The sequence below is a fragment of the Oryzias latipes genome, chromosome 2 (genome assembly GCF_053564925.1).
Source record: "Oryzias latipes strain Hd-rR chromosome 2, Olatipes_Hd-rR_3.1".
Taxonomy (NCBI): Eukaryota; Metazoa; Chordata; class Actinopteri; order Beloniformes; family Adrianichthyidae; genus Oryzias; species Oryzias latipes.
Window position 1 is genome coordinate 37,736,238 of NC_136238.1, and position 23,203 is coordinate 37,759,440.

Sequence of the window (23,203 nt, forward strand, 5' to 3'; positions counted from 1 at the left end):
ATTTACATAATTATAACTATGATTTTTATAACATATGAAGGAAAAGAACTTTATATTACTAAAGGAAATGTAAAATGATAATATGTAGAGCCCCAGCAGATCTCCACAGATATGTCCAAGTGGGGTTAGTGCACGATTGAGCATCAGTGTGAAACACAATTGATCAATACTTGTGCATCGTTTATCAGATTTTTTTTTCTTTAACTTGTCCTGTCCAACAGCTGGGCAGACAAATGAGAGCTGAGGGCCTCTTGTGTTGGACATATTTTACTTTAACAAGAGGGGTTATTAATCTTCAGACAAACCAAAGGTATGTCTGAATAAACCCCTTTTGTAATTGAGGCCAAACTTTATTAATTTCAATCATGTTTGAAAGTCTTTGGTGTTGGACCGGACGGAAAAGGAAAGAGGGGAAGAAGAGAGAGGGACGTTAGAGAGAGGGGGGGTAGGGGGTGATAATAGGAGGGGAGCGGGGGGTAAGACCATGAGGCAGCATAGAGCAGACAGGTTTACTGGTTTATCATTATGGTAAGGTTCAAATGTAGTACAAAAAGGGCGGGGCCTGTCCACACACACACTGAAATGTTATCAACACAGCTGCTAGCTGCAAAAATGTCCACCTGTCGACATGTATACAAAACAGATAGTGTTCACACACGCATACTTATGCCTTAAAACCAACTAGTGTGAAATCTTTCATTCATTCAATCATGCAAACTATAAGTGCAAAGGTGAGTGTTTATGTTCTTCTAAAATGGATGGTGGAACGTGAAAAGAAGGAGGAAGAGTGCCCAGCCATCCCCACCCCAAGACCCCCACCGCAGCAGCAGCGGCAGCCGGAATCCCCCCAACACCACACTATTTTGACCACTGGCACCTGGGGGGCTCCGAATATTTCAGCCCATCAGAGCTGAATCTCTTACTCTTTAGGACCCAGCAGCGTATGTATTGAGTGCTGCAGCTGCAGTAACTTGATTTCTTGTAAATGCAGGTAGGAGGAGAGTCACAGCCATGCACACACACACCCACACACAAGTCGTGTCGTCTCCCGTAACAGAGACTTTCAGGTTTGTGAGGTTTCTGATTACAGGGAGGAGACTAACACAAACACACTTACACAAAGACTTACACAAACACACACACACACACACACACACCCACACACACCACAAGTCGTGTAATCTCCTGTTCAGTAAAACAGAGACTCTTTCAGGTTTCTGGGAGGAGCCTAACACAAACACACACATAAGGGGGCGGAGCTCTGCTCAGGTGTTCCTGAATCAGGAAATGAGGAAGGTGAGAGTTTTCCTCCGTGTCAGAGCAGACAGAGCAGGACTTTCTTCTTCTTCACGGTGAGTCTTTGTGTTTCTGTTGTCTTCTCCACTCATGATGAAGGCCGTGACGTGTCTGTGTGAGGAAGAGGAGCAGCAGAGGAAGAGCTCAGACTGAAGTTTGTCTTTAACTTGTTCTTCTGTTCTTCCAAAAAGCAGCAGCTAAAGGTCACTGCAGGTCACCTTTCTGACACAAACAGAGCAGAATGCAGCTGTCAGATCTGCCCTGAAGCACAAACTTTGAGTTCTGCTGGATCCTTGTTCTTCCAAACAGTTGGTGTCTCTGCTCCAGCCTTCCTCTCAGCTCACATTCTAATGACATTCCAGTGATTTGTTCCAGAGAGGCTGTGGAAGATCCTCAGTGCTTTGATCTCTGCTGAAGAAGGTTGTGAGGCTCTCAGGTCCTCAGTGCTGAACAACTGCATGTTTCCAATCCTCTCAGTACTGAGATCTCCTTCATTTCTAAACTTCTGACATGATTCTGATGGAACAGAGCTGGGAGCTCCTCTCTGATTGGTTCTTCCACAAACATCATTTCTTCATTCTCTGTTCTGATGACATGTTTATATGTTCAACATTTAACAGCAACAAAGTCAGAGTTGGGGACGTTTTCAGGCAGTTTCATCTCTTTCTCTAAGTTGGTGTTTTGGAGGTCAGAGGTCAGACGGAGCAGTTTTCTGCTCTAAAAACTAAGAGGAAGGTAGAAGAAGGAAGAAGAGGAAGGAAGAACTCAACCAAACAGCAGCAACAACTGCTGCAGTTTCTAAATTCTAATTCAGAACAATCTAAAGAACCAATCAGAGGTTGAAAGTGTCCCTCAGTACTTGAGTACTTTTGTTCAGCAGCTCCTCTTTTCCTCTCAACAAAGCTACTGGACTTGATGGGTTCTTTTCTAAGCATGTACAGTTGCCAGTGCAATGGTTGTCCCACTACTTGCCATGTGTTTCACATCTTTTCTTGTTCATGCTTTTTTACCAGAATCTATGATAGCTGTAATGTTAGTACCACTGATAAAAAAAAAACAAAGCTGGAAAAGTTTGTTGCTCTGATAATTACAGACTGATAGCTCTGGCCAGTATTCTATCAAAACTGGGATAATCCTGCTAGACAGGTTTACAGAGTTTGTGAGAATGACTCACAATCAATTTGTATTTAAAGAAAAGCTTGGTACTGACATGTGTATGTATGCTCTTAAAGAAATGATTTACAAATATAGGCGTCTAAATTCCTCTGTTTTTCCTCTGTTTTCTAGATGCTTCTAAAGCATTTGACAGAGAAAATCAAGAAATTATTCATGACACTTTAAAGAGAGGTGTACCTAAATGTGTTGTTTGTGTTCTGGCATAGTGAAATCCTCAACAGACAATGCAGGTTAAATGGGGAAACCAGGTGTCAGAACTTTTAAATCCACCAATGAGGTGAGACGAGGGGGCATTCTCTCTCCTATTCTGTTTGATTTATATTTGGATGAATTGTCTCTCAAACTTAAAGCCTGTCACACTGGTTGTGTGGCTGGAGATCTCATCAACTATTTGATGTATGCTGATGATACAGTTGTGTTGAGTCCTAGTACTGCTGCTTAACATCTGTTCAACTTCTGAGCTTGATGATGAAATCATATTTAATGCACAAAAACATCTGATTATGATTTCTCAGACAAAAGAAGACAAAAACAAAAAATTCCCTGCTTTGCACCAAATGCTGTGCTGGTGTGTACTAATAAAATAACGTTTCTTGGGCGTGTCATTTCAGAAGACTTAACCCCGCTTCCGGGGTTAAGGCAAGACGCGTGGTCGCGGCTCTCTGCGGATACTATCTTCAAATTACTTAAGAAGTTGATTTTCTCCAAAAAGAGAGCTGACCATGCCCCCGAAGAAACCCCAGGAATATGAAGAGCTCAAAAAATCTCTTGACATTATTCAAGAAACGCTGAAAAGTTTTATGGATCAAGTGTCGGCTAAACTAACGCCACTCTGGGAGATGAGGGAAGAGTTCCGAAGATTTCGGGCTCAAAATGAGCAGCGAGAAAACCAGGTCGAGATTCTGGAGAAAAGACTGGACGATGTGGAACAGCAAGTAAGGATGAATAATGTCATTCTCACTGGATTACCGATCAAGCCTCGAGCGAAGCTGAATTCAGCTGGAGCTAGCACTGCTAATGCTAGCGCTAGCGTAGCTAGCAGTGCTAATAATACGGAGATTGATGCGTCGCTGGAACAGCAAATACATTCATTTCTCACATCTAAAGGGATTTCCCTGGATCTCAATACCATCGAGACCTGCCACCTGCTCCCCAGGAGAAAGGAGACGGATAAACCAGCGATCCTCATCAGGTTTGTGAATCACAAACACAAGCTAGCTCTGATGAACCAGAGGAAACACCTGAAAGGTTCGGCTGCTTATCTGAACGACCATCTGACTAGAAGGAATGCTGAAATCTCAAAACATGCACGGCTTCTCAGGAAGCGTAAGCAGATTGAGAACACTTGGGTTAAAGGCTGCAGGATCTTTGTCAAACCACTCGGTCCAGAGGACCGCACCAAGGTTCTGGTCGTGAACACCATGAAGGACTTTGAGAAGTGTTTGATCACGGTCGTCTGAATAAACGTGGAGTAATAAATCAAAGAGCCAAATAATTTCAAGAAATATGACACCTGGAATCATCACTTTCTCCATAAGTCTGACGTCACCTGAATAGCAGCAGAGTTCTGACCTGCAGACAACTTGACCTCAACTTTCACCGCAGCTGATATCAGCTGAAGAAGGATTTGGACCTGAATCTAATGTCTGCAGACATAACATGGAAGAGAACTATTAACTGTTTTGAACCCAGAAGATCAGCTGTTATCAGTTAAAGAAGAAATACCAACCTTGGACAATCGACAGATTATGGACCCTTTTTATTTTTTTCCCTTACAGCATTACCTTATTATAAAAAAAAATAAAAAATACAAAAAAATATTTAAAAAAAGTAAAACAAATGATTAATCACTAATTGAAAATTGTTAAATTGATTGACTTTTGATGATATTACTTCACTAGCTCCTAAAATTGATAAAATGATTCAAAAATCTTTCCTTATGTAGCATAACTTTGCACGTTTTTAACTTTTGATACTTGATGAAATTTTGCTATGATAACTCCTGAAACAGTGTTGTGTCTATTTTACTGATATAGTATTATGTTTTAAAGCATATGAATGACTTTTAAAAGTAACATAATTTGCATATATTTCAGATGCTGCATTTGCCATGTTGATTTCTAAAATAGTTATTTTGACGTAGTACTTAAGTAATTCATCTTTGGCATGTGCTTTATTGATACCTTATGATTCTTAATTCTGTCTGATAAAACCTAGGAACCGGATATTGATAATTCATGTAATAAAATGGTTATAGTATAACGGGGTGGGATTATATAAGTTCGCTTCTTTCCACTCCCTTTCAAGCAATTTTTATTAATTATGTCTAATTATACTAAGTTTGATTAGTTACTGTATGAATGTATGACTGATGATTATATTGCTCTTGTGTATTACTTCTATTTGATTGCTTGAAATAAACCATTTCAAATCAAATCAAATCAAATCAAAATGATGCAGGTATCTACAGACAGTGTCTTGTGGAATGTGGCCAAACCAACACTCTTTCTCAGAATTTTGGTTTGTGTGCAGAAGGAGTCATGGTGGCGTTATTTAAAGCAGTGTTTTTCAACTGGTGCCATGAGAGATTGGCAGGTGCACTGTAGGGAATTACACTATCACTGATCTAAAACATTTCCCATCTCCAGGATATCAGCTCTGTGTTCATCCAAACAGGCCCTGATAAAACACTGAGTAGTTAGGAATATGAAAGATCATAAAATACTTTTTTCTTTGTGTTTATTTGATTCTATTAAAGACACTTTGATAAGAGTGACGGCAACGCGATTTAGCTGCAGTTTTAGCAGATACCGGTAGCTCTGTTTTTGTAACCACCCCTTTAACTGTTTCCACCAATAATTCTAGGAGTCTTAATCACATGTCATCAGTCTGACCAATCAGAAGTGGTTAAAGTCTTCACTTCCTTGTTTCCCCTTTAGCTCATAAGTCTCTCAGTTCTAAAAAAAAAAATACCAGCTAAAGCTCATTTTAAACGGTGTAGCTTTCCACAGAATCTGGTGTCAGACCGTGGAACAAGTGAACAAAACAAATAAGCTCAGAGAAGAGAGTCTGTCTGGCATAACTACATCTCCCATGATGCATTGGGTGATAGTGTCTCTGTAATGATGCTACTCTTTCAACTGTCATGAAGCACAACAAAGTCACACATTAGTCTGTTTTAACAGTTTTCTTGATGAAATCAGAGGTAAACAGTTTGGTTCTCCTTCATGATGTGAGTTTATCATTAACAGCCAGACATCCTGGTGTTTGGTCCGTGTCATGTTTCTAACTGAAACGGAACAGTTTTCTACTAATATCTGTAATCAAGGAGAAATTCAGCTTCACTTTTGAAAAATCTGATGAGTGGAGCTTAAATATAAGCAAGAACAAAATAAAAGAAACGGGATAAAGGCTAAGTGGCAAACAGACAAATTTAACTTACAGAAACAAATAAAAAATAATAAATTATATAATATATCATATGAAAATACAGTTTAGAAAGAACATATTCTAGTTCTTATTTCTTTTTTGTGAGGTTACATAAAATTGTTTGTTAATAAACTGGAATTTTGGCATTCTCTTGATGAGCCTCAGAAATGTTGAGAAATGCAGAAATGTGTGCTGCAGATGCCATGTTTGCCACTAGAGGGCAGCACAGCAAATTCAGTCTTTGTCATTGTTGCTGTGTGAGCCTGAAGGAGCTTCAAAGTGAGCTGCAGCTTGGTTCAGACAAACCTCCACATTCACACACAGATGTGATCCTGAAGAAGTCTGAACAGAACATTTCAGGAGAACTCTTCAGTCCAGAACATGAGCCTGCATTGTTCCTGAAACTGGGATCAGAGTTCTGCTCTCTGCTCCAACAGAACCACCTTCATGAGCTCCTGGTTTCTTCTGGATCCTCCAACATTCAGACCCTCTCTGACTGAGTTCATGTCTGCACAGAAACCTTCAGGATTCTCTTCTTCCACACGTCTTTCACTCTGAAACTCTCTTCTGAATGTGGATCATCTCAGTCAGACGTTCAGCAGCATCAGAGCCGTGCATGTGCTCCTCCTCATGAGTCCTGAAGCTGTACCGTCAGCTGCAGAGCTTCAGAGCTGCTTCCTTCTCAGACTTTCCACTTTCTTTGGCTCTCTGGCTCTGATGCTGCTGCTGCAGAAAAACCAGCAGCTGCAGAAAAACTCTGCAGAGACTCACAGAGAGAGGATGGAGGCAGCAGATGAAGCTGCTGCAGACTGACAGCTGATGGAACTGAAGCACTTTCTACATTCTAGTTCTTGACTGCTGCTTCCTGTCAGAACTTTCCAGAACCAGAGAGAAGAAAGAGTTTCTGTCAGAAACACAAACCATCATGAAGCTCTGGAGGTCAAAGTTTTCAGTTCTGACTCCAAACCTTCCTGTTCTCCTCCATCCAAACCTGTGTGGAGGTCAAAGGTCACGAGAAAGTCTCTGTTGGAGCTCTGAGAGGAAGAATTCATGTCTTTCTTTCTTTTCTTCTCATTCTTTGACTTCTGTCTGTTTTTCTTGATGCTTCATGTTTCCTGAAGTGTAGAAACAGGACGTTTGTTGTTTCTTTGACAAAGTGACTGAATGGAAATGTTGCTGCTGCAGCTCCATGTCTCCACCTGGTGGAGGGAGAGTAGAAGTGCAGCAGCTGATGGCAGCTTCCTCTGCCTCCCACTGCTGTCTGACTGCATTCACCTGAACCTGAGAGGAAACACAAGAGAAGAGCCAATCAGTGGAGGAGCGGCTGATCTGTTGGTGAAGGAGGATCAGAGCTGATGATGAGGAGGGTTTCCTCTGTAGGTGAAGGAGGAAGGTGTGTGTGAGCTGATGTGGATCCAGTGAATCCAGCAGCATGGATCAGTGGGAGGAACCACAGGAGGGAGCCCCTCCCTCTAGAAGCAGAGATGGTAACCATGACAACCAGAGCAAAGCTCAGAGGTGAGATGAACATCTCCAACTGTCCATGATCTTCTCCATGTCAGAGCTCAGGACTCACAACAGCAACCTTCATTCTCCACAGGAACCAACCTGGACCTGGATCTGGATCCAGCTGGGGGTCCGACAGTAGTGACTGGTCAAAGAACTGGACTCCAGACTTCAAAGCCATCCGTTCAGGAGTGGAACAGTGAGTGTCAGAGTCAGAGTTTTTGGAGGCTGGATTCTAGTTCAGATGATCAACAGTTTTCAGATGAAGGACTTGAGGTCTGGTTCAGTTCTGGATCTCTCTGATCAGACTCACTTGGAGCATCATGTGTGTGATGAGATCTTTTCAGTTGAGTCTTCTGAGAGTCTCAGAGATGTTGGAGAAGAAAACATGTTGACTGCTGACTCTGACTGACAGCAGCTCCAGTCTAATGAGAAGAATCACTGCAGACTCCTAGGATTCAGATTTTCATGCTTTCCAAACATCACATTGTTCTAGTTTGACTTTCTGCTATCAGAATTTCTACATTTTTGTTCTCTGGGATTTTCTACATCATTCCAGATAATAGGGTGCTTATCAACCAAAGCACAAAGTCTGAAGGTCAATGAGTAATCTTCACTGCACTACAGAAGTTAAAAGTGTTTGAAGCATTTCTAACACGTTGGCTCCTCCCACTTTGTGTCATTTCTCTTCTTCTGCTCCATAATGGTTTTAAAGATCAGACCAAGTCAAAGTGTCCTCTAGAGCTCAGGAACCTCAGAGAAAGTTGTTGAAGAAAAGCGATGACTGAGAGTTCATAATCCCAAACAGACAGCAGAGCTTTGATCTAAATCTGAAGAAGATCAGAGAAGATCTGTGAGTCTAAGAGCAGAGATGTTGGAGAAACTTTAAACAGAAATGAATCTTTTAATATTTTCTTATTTGAACAAATGTTTGGATTAGAAAAGAAACAGTTTAGTCAAATATTTTAATGAAAGTCTTGAATAAAGTTAATCTTATCGTTAACCGCAGAAATTATAAAATATTAATGAATAATGGTTGGTGTCCATAAAAATTGTAAATATAAGTTTTTCTTTGTCTCATCAACAAACTCAAATGTTAAATTCTGCATTTTCTTCTGGTCTAAATGAGAATCAATGATCCAGTTTTCTGTAACTCTGATTCATCTGTGAGTCAGAATGAATGTTGGAATCATTGCTCTACTGAAAACAACAGCATTCATGATGCATTTATGATCTGAGATGATCCAAATCCAAAATAACTCATCAAACACCATCATGAAAGAAACTCACTTCTAACTAAACAAGTGTTTTTCTATCAGGATCCATCAGAGACTCAGAACTGGATCTGAACCCAGCTGTGTTTCCTTCAGGAGTGACCGGTCAAAGGATGGTCTCATCAACTTTAAATCATCGTCTGATTCAGAGAGGTGAGCTGTATGGAAATGTTCTTTCTCACAGACATTTCTATCTCCATGTGTGCAGCAGTGAGTGTTGGAGCTTCTCCAAAAACACAGAATAGATCTAATAGATTCTACTGAGTGTCTGCAGGACACCAGTGGGTCCAGTAGGATCTGATTGTTGCTGATTGTCCACAGACTGGACCAGCAGAGCTCAGAGACTCCCAGTGGTCCGTCTGTCCAGCAGCATCAAACACAGCTGGACTCCATCTTTCTGGTCTGTACATGAACAACAACTACTTTCCCATCATTCTGTCCACAGTCGTCTCCATGCTGCACTTTGGACACCAGTGGACTGTCAGTGTGTCCAACATGGAGCTGATGTTTGGCTCCATGACTTCACTCTGGTTGGCTCATTCATTTGGAATTCTGTTGCAGCTGCTGGAAGACAACATTGTCAGTTTTGTCAAGAAGGAGCTGAAGAAGATCCAGAAGCTTCTGAGTCACAGGGAGGATGAGGAGGAGCTGGAGGATGAAGATGAAGAGCAGAGGAGCAGCAGAGAGTCACTGATGAAGATCACAGTGAACTTCCTGAGGAGAATGAAGCAGGAGGAGCTGGCTGATGGACTGCAGAGCAGTAAGAGGATTTCTCTGAAGGTTTCAGCTGCTGAGAAATGAAGATTCACTGATGTCTGAACACATGGAACCACAGGGATTCAAACCCTCATCATTCAGGGCTGCAGAGAGTTGATTTACTGTTTGTTGTCTTCAATCAGGATCTCCTGCTGCAGTTTGTCGTGATAAAGTCCAATCTGGTCTGAAGAAGAAGTTCCAGTGTTTGTTTGAGGGGATGGCTAAAGCAGGAAACCCAACCCTTCTGAATGAGATCTACACAGAGCTCTTCATCACAGAGGGAGGAAGAGGAGAGCTGAATGAAGAACATGAGGTCAGACAGATTGAATTAGCATCCAGGAAAGCAGACAGAGCAGAAACAAGCATCAGACAAGAAGAGCTCTTCCAACTCCCAGCTGGAAGACCAGAACCAATCAGAACCGTGATGACTAAGGGAGTGGCTGGCATCGGGAAAACAGTCTTAACACAGAAGTTCACTCTGGACTGGGCTGAAGGCAAAGCCAACCAGAACCTCCACTTCACATTTCCATTCACTTTCAAAGAGCTGAATGTGCTGAAAGAGGAGAAGTTCAGCTTGGTGGAACTTGTTCATCACTTCTTCCCTGAAACCAAACAAGCAGGAATCTGCAGCTTTGAAGACTTCCAGGTCCTCTTCATCTTTGATGGTCTGTATGAGTGTCGACTTCCTCTGGACTTCCACAAGACTCGGATCCTGAAGGATCCGAGTCTTTCTAGGTGGACCCTAGAAAGTCCACCTCCGTGGCTGATCTGCTGACAAACCTCATCAGGGGGAACCTGCTTCCCTCTGCTCGCCTCTGGGTAACCACACGACCTGCAGCAGCCAATCAGATCCCTCAAGGATATGTTGACATGGTGACAGAGGTCAGAGGGTTCAATGATCCACAGAAGGAGGAGTACTTCAGGAAGAGGTTCAGAGATGAAGAGCAGGCCAGCAGGATCATCTCCCACATCAAGAGATCCAGAAGCCTCCACATCATGTGCCACATCCCAGTCTTCTGCTGGATCACTGCTGCAGTTCTGGAGGATCTGCTGAAGAGCAGAGGAAGAGGAGAGCTGCCCAAGAGCCTGACTGAGATGTACATCCACTTCCTGGTGGTTCAGGCCAAAGTCAAGAAGGTCAAGTATGATGGAGGAGCTGAGACAGATCCTCACTGGAGTCCAGAGAGCAGGAAGATGATGGAGTCTCTGGGAAAACTGGCTTTTGAGCAGCTGCAGAAAGGAAACCTGATCTTCTATGAATCTGACCTGACAGAGTGTGGCATCCATATCAGAGCAGCCTCAGTGTACTCAGGAGTGTTCACACAGGTCTTTAGAGAGGAGAGAGGCCTGTACCAGGACAAGGTCTTCAGCTTCATCCATCTGAGTGTTCAGGAGTTTCTGGCTGCTCTTCATGTCCACCTGACCTTCATCACCTCTGGACTCAACCTCATGGAGGAAGAACAACAGAAAAAATCCTTAATGATTCTCAAACGGAAACTGAGAAGTCCAGTCCAGTTCTACCAGAGTGCTGTGGAGAAGGCCGTACAGAGTCCAAACGGACACCTGGACTTGTTCCTCCGCTTCCTCCTGGGTCTTTCACTGCAGACCAATCAGAGTCTCCTACGAGGTCTGCTGACTCAGACAGGAAGTAGCTCACAGACCAATCAGGAAACAGTCCAGTTCATCAAGGAGAAGATGAATGAGGATCTTCCTGCAGAGAAAAGCATCAACTTGTTCCACTCTCTGAATGAACTGAATGATGGTTCTCTAGTGGAGGAGATCCAACAGGTCCTGAGGTCAGGACGTCTCTCCAAAGAGAAACTGTCTCCTGCTCAGTGGTCTGCTCTGGTCTTCTTCTTACTGTCATCAGAAGAAGATCTGGAAGAGTTTGACCTGCAGAAATATTCTGCCTCAGAAGAGGCTCTTCTGAGGCTGCTGCCAGTGATCAAAGCCTCCAACAAAGCTCTGTAAGAACTCTCAGGAAAATCACCTTCAGTGAACAAATGAATCTGATGGAAACATGAAAGATTCAATAACTGCTGTCTGTCTTTGATTTCTTCAGATCGAGATGGTGTAATCTGTCAGAGAGAAGCTGTGCAGATCTGTCCTCAGTTCTCAGCTCTCAGTCCTCCAGACTCAAGGCCCGTACACACCGGGACGAATATTCGCCAGGCGTTATTCGCCAGCGTTTTTTGCCACGTTTTTTGTGTTCACACCCAGGCGATTTTCGCTGACGATGAATGGAGTGAACATGCAATTTCATTCCCTGACATTAGATGGCGCTTAATGTAAAACAGAAATACTCCTGTACACAAGGTGGCGCTGCGCAACTTTACGCTTCTTAAAGTCGCTTTTCACTCAGAAGAAGAGAGCAAGTACTTACACGCTTGTCAGAATCAAACAAAGAAAACATGAATATTTCAAGCACCAGTAGCTCCAACTGGTGCTTGGTTCGGGGATGTTTTAGAATGTCCGTCATTATTGCTTCGCGGCTGTGTAGACGCTACTTGGCGTCTATCTTCTTCGCTGGTATGTGTGCTCAGCAAGGCAGTTTTGTGTTTGAGCGCCCCCAAGTTGTGTTTTACTGTAACTTCAGAAGCTCCAGACACGTGAGCAAAAGCGCCATTCTCATTGGTCGAGTAGATTTCGACGCGACGCGTCGAAAAAAAAAAACGAACCCGAGGCGTTTTTTTTTTCTGACGCTTTGTCGCGTGGCGTTTTTTCGCGTCGGTGTGCACACTCTCATTGGGGCCCTTTGTTTAGTCACGAGGCGTTAAACGTCGGCGAAAATCGCCGACGAAATTCGTCCCGGTGTGAACGGGCCTTCAGAGTTCTGGACCTGAGTTACAACAACCTGCAGGATTCAGGAGTGAAGCTGCTGTCTGCTGGACTGGAGAGTCCAGACTGTAAACTGGAGACTCTCAGGTCAGGTTTCATTCAAATGTTGATTCTCAACAACAAGTTCTGTTTGTTTTTCTCTTATTCAGGAGAAAATGTCAGATAGACATCAGTGCAGAGGAAACAGCAAAGGACTGTAGCAGTAAAAAGAAAACAACATTCTGCTTGAGTTAAAAGTCCTGGTTTTTCTTTATCTGATGGTTACAAATGTTCTCCTGTTTTTTTTGCACCAGACTAAACTGGAGAATCTAATCCATCCAGGTGTTTATATCTGGAAGAAGTTTATGTTCTGTGTTCTTTGAAAGAAAACATGAATCAAACCCAGAACTGCAGATTTCAAACAGTTGCAGCAGATTTCTGACCCACAGAGCAGCAGCTCCTTATGAAGAGACACGAGGAGCTCAAACTGCAGCAGACTGACAGGTCTTTCCCACAGACCTGGTTCTGGTGATTATTCAGAACCGATCTTGGATCAGAACCAGGTCTTTTATGTCACATAGTCTTTTGGTTAGCATCTGGCTCTCAGTCCTGGTCCTTAAACAGACACTAAATATTTGCTGGGTTAGAGTGAAGAACCTCTGCAGGTTCTTTATGTTCAAGGCTGGGGGCAGAGCTACCTGCCAAAGGAATATGTTTAGATCAGCAAACCAAGAAACTGCAGAAGATACTAAAAGATTTCTGGGGTCAGAAATGGTACTGTGGAAGCAGCAGACACAGTGGACCTCACTAAATTTAAGTCACCGCAATCGCCCGACATTTTGGACTTTAACAGGTTGTCACACTTTTTCGGCCCATAATTTCAAAATTTCATCTGTCAGTCTGTCATCAGGGCGGGTCCCACCTGACTGAATGGACCAAGTTCCTGGACCTCCAGCTGCATCACTGCTCCTGAACACACTTTTCTGTCTGATTGCAGGTTGGAAGAATGCAGTTTGTCAGAGATCAGTTGTAAAGTTCTGGTCTCAGCTCTGAAGAAAAACCCATCTAATCTGACAGAACTGGACCTGAGCGAGAACCAGAACCAGGGGGTTTTAGGAGTTCTTCATCTGTGTGGTTTTCTGGAGAGTCCAGACTGCAGAGTGCAGAGTCTGAGGTCAGACTCCATGTTTCAGTTGTGTTCAGATCAATATTATGAGTACAGATGACTGACTGATGACTACAGAACAACAATGTTATATTAATCTGATTCATTGGTCTTTGATGTTTTGAATGTACTTTGGGGAAAATTGTTTGATATTCTTGCTAAACCATTCATCTGCTTGCCACAGTGTCTCATCTGTGCCTTAGTAATTAATCAGGGATAATAACATCTAGTCCTAAAAAACAGACCTGATCATCTGGTGAACCAATGACTGCTGTGAAAGCGCAGCTGGCAACAAGGGGAAGACCTTGTGACAGCATGGAAGACAGCTGACACAAAGGAATAAACCCCACCGGGGCCACCATGGGCTAGCTACCGATGATGGTGGGATCCAGCCCGAACGGTGTATGGGTCCCACCCCTATTTTGCTACAAAGAATTCAAGGAATACACTCCTAGAGCCTGCGAGAGCAGGGGCGGAAGATGGCTCACGGACTGCCAATCCGGTAACGAACATAGGAATGGAACAGACTACGAGATTAAAGATTAGTACACCTGAGAATCCGATAGTTATAGCAGGACGCAAGCTCCAGTAGTGCATATGTGGTTGGACAAAAGTTACTACTACTCATGGCCTGCAGAAGAAAAAAGTGCCTAAAGAAGGGACAACAGCGGCATTGCATCGATAACTACTTTTTAAGAAGTAGGTTTAATCAGTCGACTGAAGTTCAGCGTCAGGACACACACCAGAGTCTGCAGGACATCAACACTCCTGTCCCAGAGGAGGAAGAACAAGGCACAGGAGAACAACCGGTAACCAACACGTCGCACCCCTCAATTGAGAAGAAGATCTTGGGGCGAAGGCCATTAGTAAAGTGGCCAAAGTCCTGCGATAAGTCACTGTGGATTGAGGTCAACAATGATCTCTGCAATATCCTTGAAGGGGTCAGAAGCAACACCATGAAGAAATTGGAGAGAATGGGGAACCTCATCTTCACATACAGACTGGAACGGTTTGGAGTGATTGAGGGCAAACGATCTACTCCGACATTTCACACCAAATCCAGAAGCCAAAAAGTAATGGTCCTGCTAATTAAGGAGAGGCGGCAGCTAAAGAAACAGTGGAAGAAGGCCAGAGAGGAGGAAATGGAGGGAATTAACGTTCTGCAGGAAGAGATCAAGGGTAGGCTGTCCACACTGAGAAGAGCGGAAAACCTCTTGAGGAAATGCAGAAGGAAGGAGCAAAAAGGATCATGTTTCTACAAAGATCCCGTCAAATTTGTAAAGAGTCTATTTACAAAAGAAAAAAGTGTAAGTCTCTCTGCATCAAATGCTGTCATGGAAGAACATCTTTAAAAAAGATGGTACTGATGACTGACATCAGGAAGAGATTTCACTCCCACCTGACATGCCACCAGTGAGCACACCAGAATACAAGCTTGACATGAGTCAACCTAGGTGGAGTGAAGTGGTCAAAATTGTGCATAGGGCAAGGGCTGCATCAGCTCCAGGCTCCAATTGAGTTCAATATAGGCTCTACAAAAATGCCTCAGGCGTCCTGCAAATCCTCTGAAAACTTATGAAAGTTGTGTGGATAATGAAGGAGATTCCAACATCCTGGTGGAGAGCTGGAGGGATCCTTATCCCAAAGGAGAAGGACTCTTCAGAACTCGGCCAGTTCTGCCAGATCAGTCTCTTAAATGTTGAGGGAAAAATCTTCTTCAGTGTGGTGGCTCATAGGCTAACAAGCTACCTGCACAGAAACAACCTGATTGACACATCAATCCAAAAAGCAGGGATCTCAGTATTCTCAGGATGTGTACAACACGCTAGCATCATCTGGCATCAGATTCAGCTTGCCAAGAAATAAAGAACAGATCTCCATGTGGTTTTCGTTGACCTTGAAAACGAATTTGGCTCAGTCCCCCACAAGCTCCTGTGGACAGCCTTTGACTGAGTCCCACCAGCTCTTACAGCCCTGGTAAAGGCCTACTTCCAGGATATCCAACTGTGTGTGTGACAACAGCAGAGTACACCACAGCGTGGCAACACCTAGAAGTGGGAATCATGTCTGGCTGCACCATCTCCCCACTGACATTCACACTGCCCATAGAGGTCATCATACAGGGTTCTCAATGGGTGGTTGGTGGACAACGAATAAAACCTGTGCTTTGGCTTCCACCGATCAGGGCCTACATGGATGACCTCACTACTCTGACTACGACCAAGGCTTGCACAGTATGGCTGTTGGGAAAGCTTCAGAAGAACATCGAGTTGGCTTGGATGAAGATCAAGCGAAGTAAGTCCAGAAGTATCTCCATTGTCAAGGGGAAGCTGTCAGACCGCCGCTTCCACATTTGCGAGGAACCTATCCCAATGGTTTAAGAAAAACCTGTGAAGAGCCTAGGCCGCTAGAGTCACAGTTTTCCAGCCCAAAAGTCATCTGAAAACCGCCAGACCCAGCCAGAAACCGCCCAACGGGGGGTTGTCACGTGACAAGTTTGTGTGCATATAAAATGAGTAAAGTATTGAATACTTCTTCAGTGGACTAGCCTTGTTCTTGGCAACCGTACAAAATTTTGAAGCCTGCTGTTCATTTTTTTTCAAGGATTTCTTCTGATATTACAGCAGGGTTACTGGAAAATGCACAAGTTTTATCCTCCTGCAATTGTCTCAGAGAACTAGCTGACTGTAAAACTACCAAAATCAGCACTGCTGTCAAACAACAATCCCGCCACAGGTGCTGCGCTTGCGCAGAGATCAGTAGGCAGCCAGCAGCGCAATTTGAGTGGCACGGGCCCGGCCAGGCAGAGCCCGCCCAGAGTTGAAACATTTAAGCTTTGGTAAGGGTCGCCGCGTTGCCTCTACCAATCACACTCAATTTTGGACTCGTCACATGGCGCGCGTGACGTTTGTGACAGCTGTCGGCCAGAGAGAGACAGACACCTGCTGCGGTATGGGGAGCCAGCCTGTTCGGGCCTCCTGAAACTTGTATTTTCTTTTTATTTTCATCGAGAAAATAATTATAATTCAGATCCTCTGGTTTTATTTTTTTCTCTCGGGTTAACTAGGGACACCAAGGTATAAACTGAGAGAGAAATGAGACACCGCCGTCATCAGATGCAGCTTTCAGATGCAGCGGGAGTTGAAGCAGAGACTTTCTAGGATGATTTTATGAACTCAAACATGGAAACATGATTTCCAAGTAGAACTCTTCAAAATACTAAACCTGATCTCTCCATATTCTCCATATCTTCCATTAAATGTAAATACGCTGACACGGCTCCATTCAGCGATCAGACTGTTAGCTCCTCCTACAACCGGCTGTGGAGTTAAGCCTTTAAGAACACAATTTTGGCCAGGCAAGCAGGGGTGGGTGGGGAGGGGTGGGGGGCAAACCCCCAGGAACAGGTTATATGACAGAGCCCAGGCCCATTAAGCATCTCTGCCTAGTGCGGTCACGGAGCTCCAGTGCATAAAAGATTAGCAGAATTCTAACAGTCACACAGCCTAATTTAGTCCGCTGCTATATTTTCATGAGTGAACCCGCTGAACCGACCATAAAACTGCCCAAATTATGCCTACCCGCCCCAAGCCATTTTTACCCGCAAATTTAGTACTAAAACCGCCCAATTGTGCGGGAAAACGCCCAATCTGGCAACACTGGCCGCTGGTATGATGCTTCCCTCAGAGATAAAGACCAAGTAGAGCAGCTCAGAAAGGACATAGCCAGCGGGCTAGAGAACATCAACAGCACCCTGCTCCCTGGCAAACTGAAACTTTGGTGGATGTAGTATGGTTTATTAACACGTCATCTCTGATCACTTACTCTGTATGGAATGCCACTGTCAAAAGTACAAAAGTTGGAGAGGTTGATCAATGCCTATGCCAGAAAGTGCCTTGGCCTTCCCATGTGCCTCAGTACCATTGGACTCTATGGCAGGGGGATGTTAGAACTACCTATATACAGTTTGGTAGAGGAGTACAATTGTGCCAAGGTCAGGTTAGAGATGACACTCCAAGATACCTGTGACTCTCTGGTTGCCCAAGCAGCTCCCATCCTGGCCACTGGGAGGAAGTGGGCTTCAAAGGCAGCAACTGATCTGGCCAAGGCAGCGCTTGGACACAAAGAAATGTGGGAGGGGAGGAGTGGTCTTGGTCTCTCATCTAGCGCACCTTCCTGCGGGAAGGGCAACCCAGCTGAGAGGCGTAGACTGGTGGTCCAAGAGATACGCCGGGAAGAGGAAGCAGGAAGGTGTGCTCAAGCCGTGGCCCAGGCAAAGCAAGGTCAGTGGATAGGGTGGGAAGGAGTGGAGAAGAGGACACTCTCCTGGAAGACCTGTGGGAGATGGAGGCATCCAGGGCAATCTTTATAATTAGGGCTACCTATGATGTCTTGCCTTCTCCTGCAAACCTAAACCAGTGGTATGGCGAACACCATTCATGCTCTTTATGTCAAAGCCCAGCAACATTGAAGCACATCTTGGTGGGATGTAGGATCAGCCTCAGTCAAGGCCGTACAGTGCTGGAAAGACAGAGAACAAGCGTGAACACCCATCCTCAAGCCAAAGAGCAAGGCTGGAGTGTGAAGGAATGCCCAGTGGAAGTAGGCTGCAGGGGTTTTGTGGCCACCTCAACATCCAGGCTACTCAGGGAAATGGTAGTGCGAGGGAAGGCATCTTTAAAAGAGACGGAAGGGCTTTGCTCCAAACCACATAAGCCTAAGAAAGCAGAGAGCTGGGAAAATAAAACCCAGGCTTTCCCAAAAAAACTATCTTCGTTTTTTTTTTTTTTTTTCTAAATTAATCAATTAAACAAATATGGATCTATCGACCGGCCCTAAGGCCAGATAGAATCACACACCAGGCCAGATTTGGCCCATGAGCCTTGAGTTAGACACAAATGTCTTAAAGGATTTCTGGAATAAGAAAAAGGAAGTTTGGGAGCAGGGTTTTAGCTGTCACAGCTGTGGAAATCTGCTCTCTAATTTAAGTACGCCACTTCAAGCCAGAAAGATCTGTTGACTTTGATTCTTCAGACCACATAACACAAATCTTGGTCTCTTTGTACTGGCTGCTAGTGCAATATTAGCTTTTATTAAAATTCTGGTCTTTACTTTAAAGTCCCTGGTAGGTACGCACCTTCTTACCCCTCCAATCTACTTTTCAGATATTCCCCCCTAAATTCCTTACACTCCACTAACCAGTTTGTGTTAGTGGTTCCCACAACCAAACGTAAGTTTCAGGGGGTCCATAAGTCTGCTTTGTTGGCTATTAAACTATAAAATCAGTTGCAACCGGCAATTAGAGAGGACACGGTCTTGGAGAGTTTTGAAAAGGATTGTTCCTCTATTTTAGTGCTTTAGCATCAGCCTAGCCCTGGTTTTAATTATTTTAAATCTGTTTTATGATTTTTATTATTTTCTATTCATGTCTCTATGGTTCAATTTGCTTTTGTGTTTTTAATTTTTTAATGTTTTGTTGTCCATTTGTGCAGAACCTATAGCACAGTCTTCTTTGCTGCTGGTTGAAGGTGCTTCATATATAAATAAATGAATGATGAATAATGATGAATTTGCATTTCTTCCATGCATTTTAAAATGTATTAAGTAATAATTAATTCATAATGATCAATGACATTTCAATTCCTCGTCTGCTTTAACTTCATTTCAAGTCATTTCTAAACTATTGCATTTTCATTCCTGATCATGTTTTGGGTCCAAATCCAAAAGAATGAGCAAACAGAGAAAATGTCATCTGTCAGTCTGTCATCAGGGCGGGTCCCACCTGACTGAATGGACCAAGTTCCTGGACCTCCAGCTGCATCACTGCTCCTGAACACACTTTTCTGTCTGATTGCAGGTTGAGGAGCTGCAGTTTGTCAAAGATCAGCTGTGAAGCTCTGGGCTCAGCTCTGAAGAAAAACCCGTCTAATCTGACAGAATTGGACCTGAGCGGGAACAAGAACCTGCAGGATTCAGGAGTTCTTCATCTGTGTGGTTTTCTGGAGAGTCCAGACTGCAGACTGCAGTCTCTGAGGTTAGACTCCATGTTTCAGTTGTGTTCAGATCAATATGATGACAAAGTTGTGTTGACCCACAGTGAGCAGAAATGTCTGTTCTGTTCTGCAACAACATCTTCCTGCAGCTGCTTGTTCTCTTCAAAGATCTGCAGAAGAACTTCTTCTTTTCTTCCTGCTGCTGCTTGTTTCAAAGCTGTCTGCTGACATTTGTGCTCCACAAAGTTCTGCTTGCAGCCATCAGCTCTTCTATGTGTCTTTGCTCCAACAGACTCCTTTAAAGCGTTTGCAGCAGAAGCAGCCGTGCACGCTCACATGCACTCTGAGTCCTGCTGCTGTGTTTCAGCAGATGCAGCTGAGAGTCCAGCGGCTGATGTTTGTGAGCAGACAGTGACAGAGTCATGCTGCAGCTGGATGCTGCTCTGACAGACACATCCTCCACAAACATCCCCACCTTTTCATCCACAAACATCATCACATAATCCATCAAAGCTCCCAGCAGCTTCTGACTCTTCATTCAGAGCTGAAGTCATGGATCAGGGATCCATGTCCAAAATTAGCTGCTGACTCTTCCTCATCACTTCCTTCTTCTCTCTGCTTTGATCTGTTGGAGCTGAAAGTCTCTGCTTGAAGGGCTGCAGCAGAGAAGGACTGGAAGATCATCTCCTGAAAACTGGGATGAAGACTTTCCAGCATCATACTGCTGACATTCTCCCATGATTCAGTGCTGTTTGGAGAAGAGCTGAGCAGAAAGAAGAAGTGGACTTTTTCTGCTGTTGCTGCAGAAACATCAGTTGGTTTGGATTCAGCCACAGGCTGATGTTTGACTTTCACACATCTGGACTTCTTTCCTGAAGCAGCTGCATGTTGTCCTGAATGTTCCTGAATCTTCTTCATCTCTGCTTCTGCTGGACTCTTCTGATCTGCTGCTGTTGCTTCACATCTTTGGACTTTTTCTAAACTTTCTGATCTTCTTCATCTCTGAACTCTTTAGAAGAAGTGAAGGATGAAAAACATGAACTTTGTCTTTAAACTCAACTCTTTGTTCTGGATTCAGGTTGAGTTTCTGCAGGTTGTCAAAGATCAGCTGTGCTGCTCTGGTCTCAGCTCTGAAGTCCAACCCGTCCCACCTGACAGAACTGGACCTGAGATACAATGACCTTCAGTCTTCAGATGTTCAGCAGCTCAAGGATCTGGTGGAGAGTCCAAACTCCAAACTGCAGACTCTGAGGTCAGTAGAGGGTTGGAGTCAGTCCAGCTGCTTCCAGATGTTTGGTCCTAAAGTTAGTCTGAGAGCAAAGATGCAGAGTTTCCTGTGAAGCTGCAGCTTCTCAGTGAAGCTCTGAGGAGAATGATGACAGGCTTCAGGACAACAGTCAGCCAATCAGAACAGCAGAAGCTCCAACAGGTGAAGATGACAGGAAGCTGCTGCTCTGAACAGGACTGAAGCTCCTGCTGCTCTTTCTGCTGCTGTGCTGCATCACTGACTGACAGACCAGGATCAGGAGACACTCCTTCATCTCTGTCTCTACACTTTCTCTCTGCAGGTGGAAGGGAAGGAGCTGGTGGGACTGATGTTCCTCCTGGAGGAGCAGAGAGGAGCAGCAGCAGCAGCTGGTCTGCAGAGATGTTGTGACTGGACGGTGTTCCTGGGAGGTGGAGAGCAGAGTGATGGAGGAATCAGAGGAAGTGGAGATGAGTGTCAGAGCTGCAGCATGAACTGATCTGAGATCAGCTCCACTGTCTCTCTCAGCATCAAGTGGACAGTTATTGTGCTGCAGCTCCCCCGGTGGACTGATGGAGAACAGCACTTCCTTTTCTCATTCTAACTTGGAGTGTTGATCTGAAACATGGGTTGGATTCAGATGTTCAGCAGCTCCAGGATCTGGAGAAAAACAGACCTGCAGACAAACAGATTCTTTTCTAGATCATCACTTTCTTCTTTGATCTACATTTGATGGACAGATGTGAGTTTGGGATGGACCAATCAAGGATTGAGGCAATCATTGATCAGACAGAACATTTCTGGATGACATAGATCTATGTGTGGGTCAGGGGAAAACACAGTCATGCGTTGGATCCTGATGAACCTGCAGAACTCTGGATTACAGGATTCTGGTTCCAGATGTTTCACACTTGATTTCTGTTCTCCAAAAACTCTCATTGACAAACAAACACAGAGTTTCATTCAGAAACCTCCAACATGGTCATGTGACCAGAATGTTCATAGTGGAGACACGGACAAACGCTGTGGTCACATGACTCACTGGTTTGGATTAAAGTCCTTTGAAGTCAGTTTTTGGAGCAGAAATCCCGTCTGATCTCAGTTAGTGAACAAAACTCTCAGTTGAATCATTTTTCTATCATCTCTGTTCTGTTGATGATCAAATATTGACTCATGCAGTTTGAAAGACTCAGAGTTTTGCTTTGATTGATGTTTTCCACAGTTTTCTGACTGAACTTCCTTTTTCTTTGGTGTTTTGTGGGTAAAACTCTGTTCTTTTTCATGCTGACAGCATTTTTAGCTGCAGTTTTAAAGAAATTTCATCTAAATCCAGTAGAATCTCCTTATTTTCTAGAATGTGTGAAACTAATAGAAACTTTCTGAGCATAAAGCCTGTTTTCTCCAGAGGACATGAATGAACAAAGTGGATCTTAATGAGGAACGACAGCCTCTGGATGCAGAGAATCACTTTGATGCAGCTGCTGCAACAACACCAACTGCATTGAAGCAGGAGGGAGAAGGGAGACACCTGCTGGCTGTTTGCAGAACTGCATCTTAGTGTCAAAAGGCTTCAAACTGAAAGCTGTCTGTAAAATTCCTGCAGCCTGTTTGGATCTAATAAATGCTCTTTTGAATCAACTCTGTGTTTTCTATTGATTTCTGTCTTCATTCTATCTTTGACTCACAAACAGACTTGAATCTTTAGCCTTTCCCCTCATCCTGTTCCAGCTGTTCTAATCTTCATGTGTTTGGTTCCTTCTCAGTAGAAATGGGTTGGAAAAGAGCTTTGGAATGTTCAGGTGGTGCTGATGTCTTTTTAGATGGGGGTGGGCAGAACAGATGAGAGCTCCTCCCTCCTGATTCAGAGGGGAACAGTGGGCAGCAGCTGAAAGGAGGGAGTGGAAATGGGAAAAGTTCTCTGCACGTTTCTCCTTTCAAAGAACAGAGGGACACGACTCCATGAACAGCAGAAGCTAAAGAGTTGGAAAACATGCCCAAAGCTGCAGCACCACCTGCAAAAAGATGCTTCCTCTTCAGGCTCCGCCCCTCCACATCAAGAAAGATCAGAGTTTCTGCTGAGCTGCTATTGGAGCTTTTAGGGGGTCAGATCTTTAGGAACATTTGCTGTCAATGAAACCAGGAAGAAAAGTGTTTTTTCTCCAGGAAAGTCACCTAAAATTAAAGTAAGTCTGAGATGAGATTGACAACTGCTTTTTGTGGGCGACCATCAATCAAGTGGGACAATCCTCTTTCGAGTCTAAAGCATTTAGATCAAAGCATCTTCAGGTCCAAATTATTCTTCCTGGACTTTCCATTCTAGAATGAAAGAAAAAGGGATTTGCTTCTAAAGTTTATCATTGTCTTTTCCCATATTTACCAGCTTGTTCCTCAAGGAGGAATTCTCCCCAAGTCCATGCATGAATGGAGCTGCAAATCCCTGAGCTGTGCTGATTACTTTTCTACTCCTAACAAAACCCAAAGTGGGAGGAGTCATCTTTCTGCAGTTCCTCTGAATCATGGACAGAAGTTGTAGATGTTCCTCTAG

At 44.0% G+C, this 23,203-nt stretch overlaps 2 protein-coding genes across 3 annotated transcripts; both read left to right on the forward strand.

Annotated features, from left to right (window-relative positions):
• Positions 1-1,165: 1,165 nt before the first annotated feature.
• LOC144987838 (NACHT, LRR and PYD domains-containing protein 3-like) lies at positions 1,166-11,404 on the forward strand. 2 transcript variants are annotated; one of them, XM_078937388.1, is made up of 7 exons: positions 1,166-1,352; positions 7,282-7,419; positions 7,502-7,606; positions 8,727-8,834; positions 9,003-9,081; positions 9,243-9,441; positions 9,581-11,404. In XM_078937388.1, the coding sequence occupies exons 2-7, from the start codon at positions 7,334-7,336 to the stop codon at positions 10,210-10,212; spliced, it is 1,209 nt and encodes a 402-aa protein (XP_078793514.1). In that variant the 5' UTR covers positions 1,166-1,352; positions 7,282-7,333; the 3' UTR covers positions 10,213-11,404. The 2 variants fall into 2 exon arrangements, with proteins under 2 accessions (XP_078793514.1, XP_078793516.1); XM_078937390.1 differs by lacking the exon at positions 8,727-8,834.
• A 101-nt stretch (positions 11,405-11,505) lies between these two features.
• Positions 11,506-22,296, forward strand: LOC144990027 (NACHT, LRR and PYD domains-containing protein 12-like). The gene is made up of 6 exons (XM_078942445.1): positions 11,506-11,510; positions 12,201-12,362; positions 13,252-13,428; positions 19,277-19,453; positions 20,491-20,664; positions 20,981-22,296. The coding sequence occupies exons 1-6, from the start codon at positions 11,506-11,508 to the stop codon at positions 21,006-21,008; spliced, it is 723 nt and encodes a 240-aa protein (XP_078798571.1). The 3' UTR covers positions 21,009-22,296.
• The last annotated feature ends 907 nt before the right edge of the window (positions 22,297-23,203 follow it).

Bases quoted from the DNA above. Each gene is read 5' to 3' on its own strand.
- LOC144987838 (XM_078937388.1), top strand. From the start codon at position 7,334: ATGGATCAGTGGGAGGAACCACAGGAGGGAGCCCCTCCCTCTAGAAGC. The intron at 7,420-7,501 runs GTGAGATGAACA...CATTCTCCACAG, and splicing joins AACCAGAGCAAAGCTCAGAG to GAACCAACCTGGACCTGGAT. The intron at 7,607-8,726 runs GTGAGTGTCAGA...TTTTTCTATCAG, and splicing joins ATCCGTTCAGGAGTGGAACA to GATCCATCAGAGACTCAGAA.
- LOC144990027 (XM_078942445.1), top strand. The intron at 12,363-13,251 runs GTCAGGTTTCAT...GTCTGATTGCAG, and splicing joins TGTAAACTGGAGACTCTCAG to GTTGGAAGAATGCAGTTTGT. The intron at 13,429-19,276 runs GTCAGACTCCAT...GTCTGATTGCAG, and splicing joins TGCAGAGTGCAGAGTCTGAG to GTTGAGGAGCTGCAGTTTGT.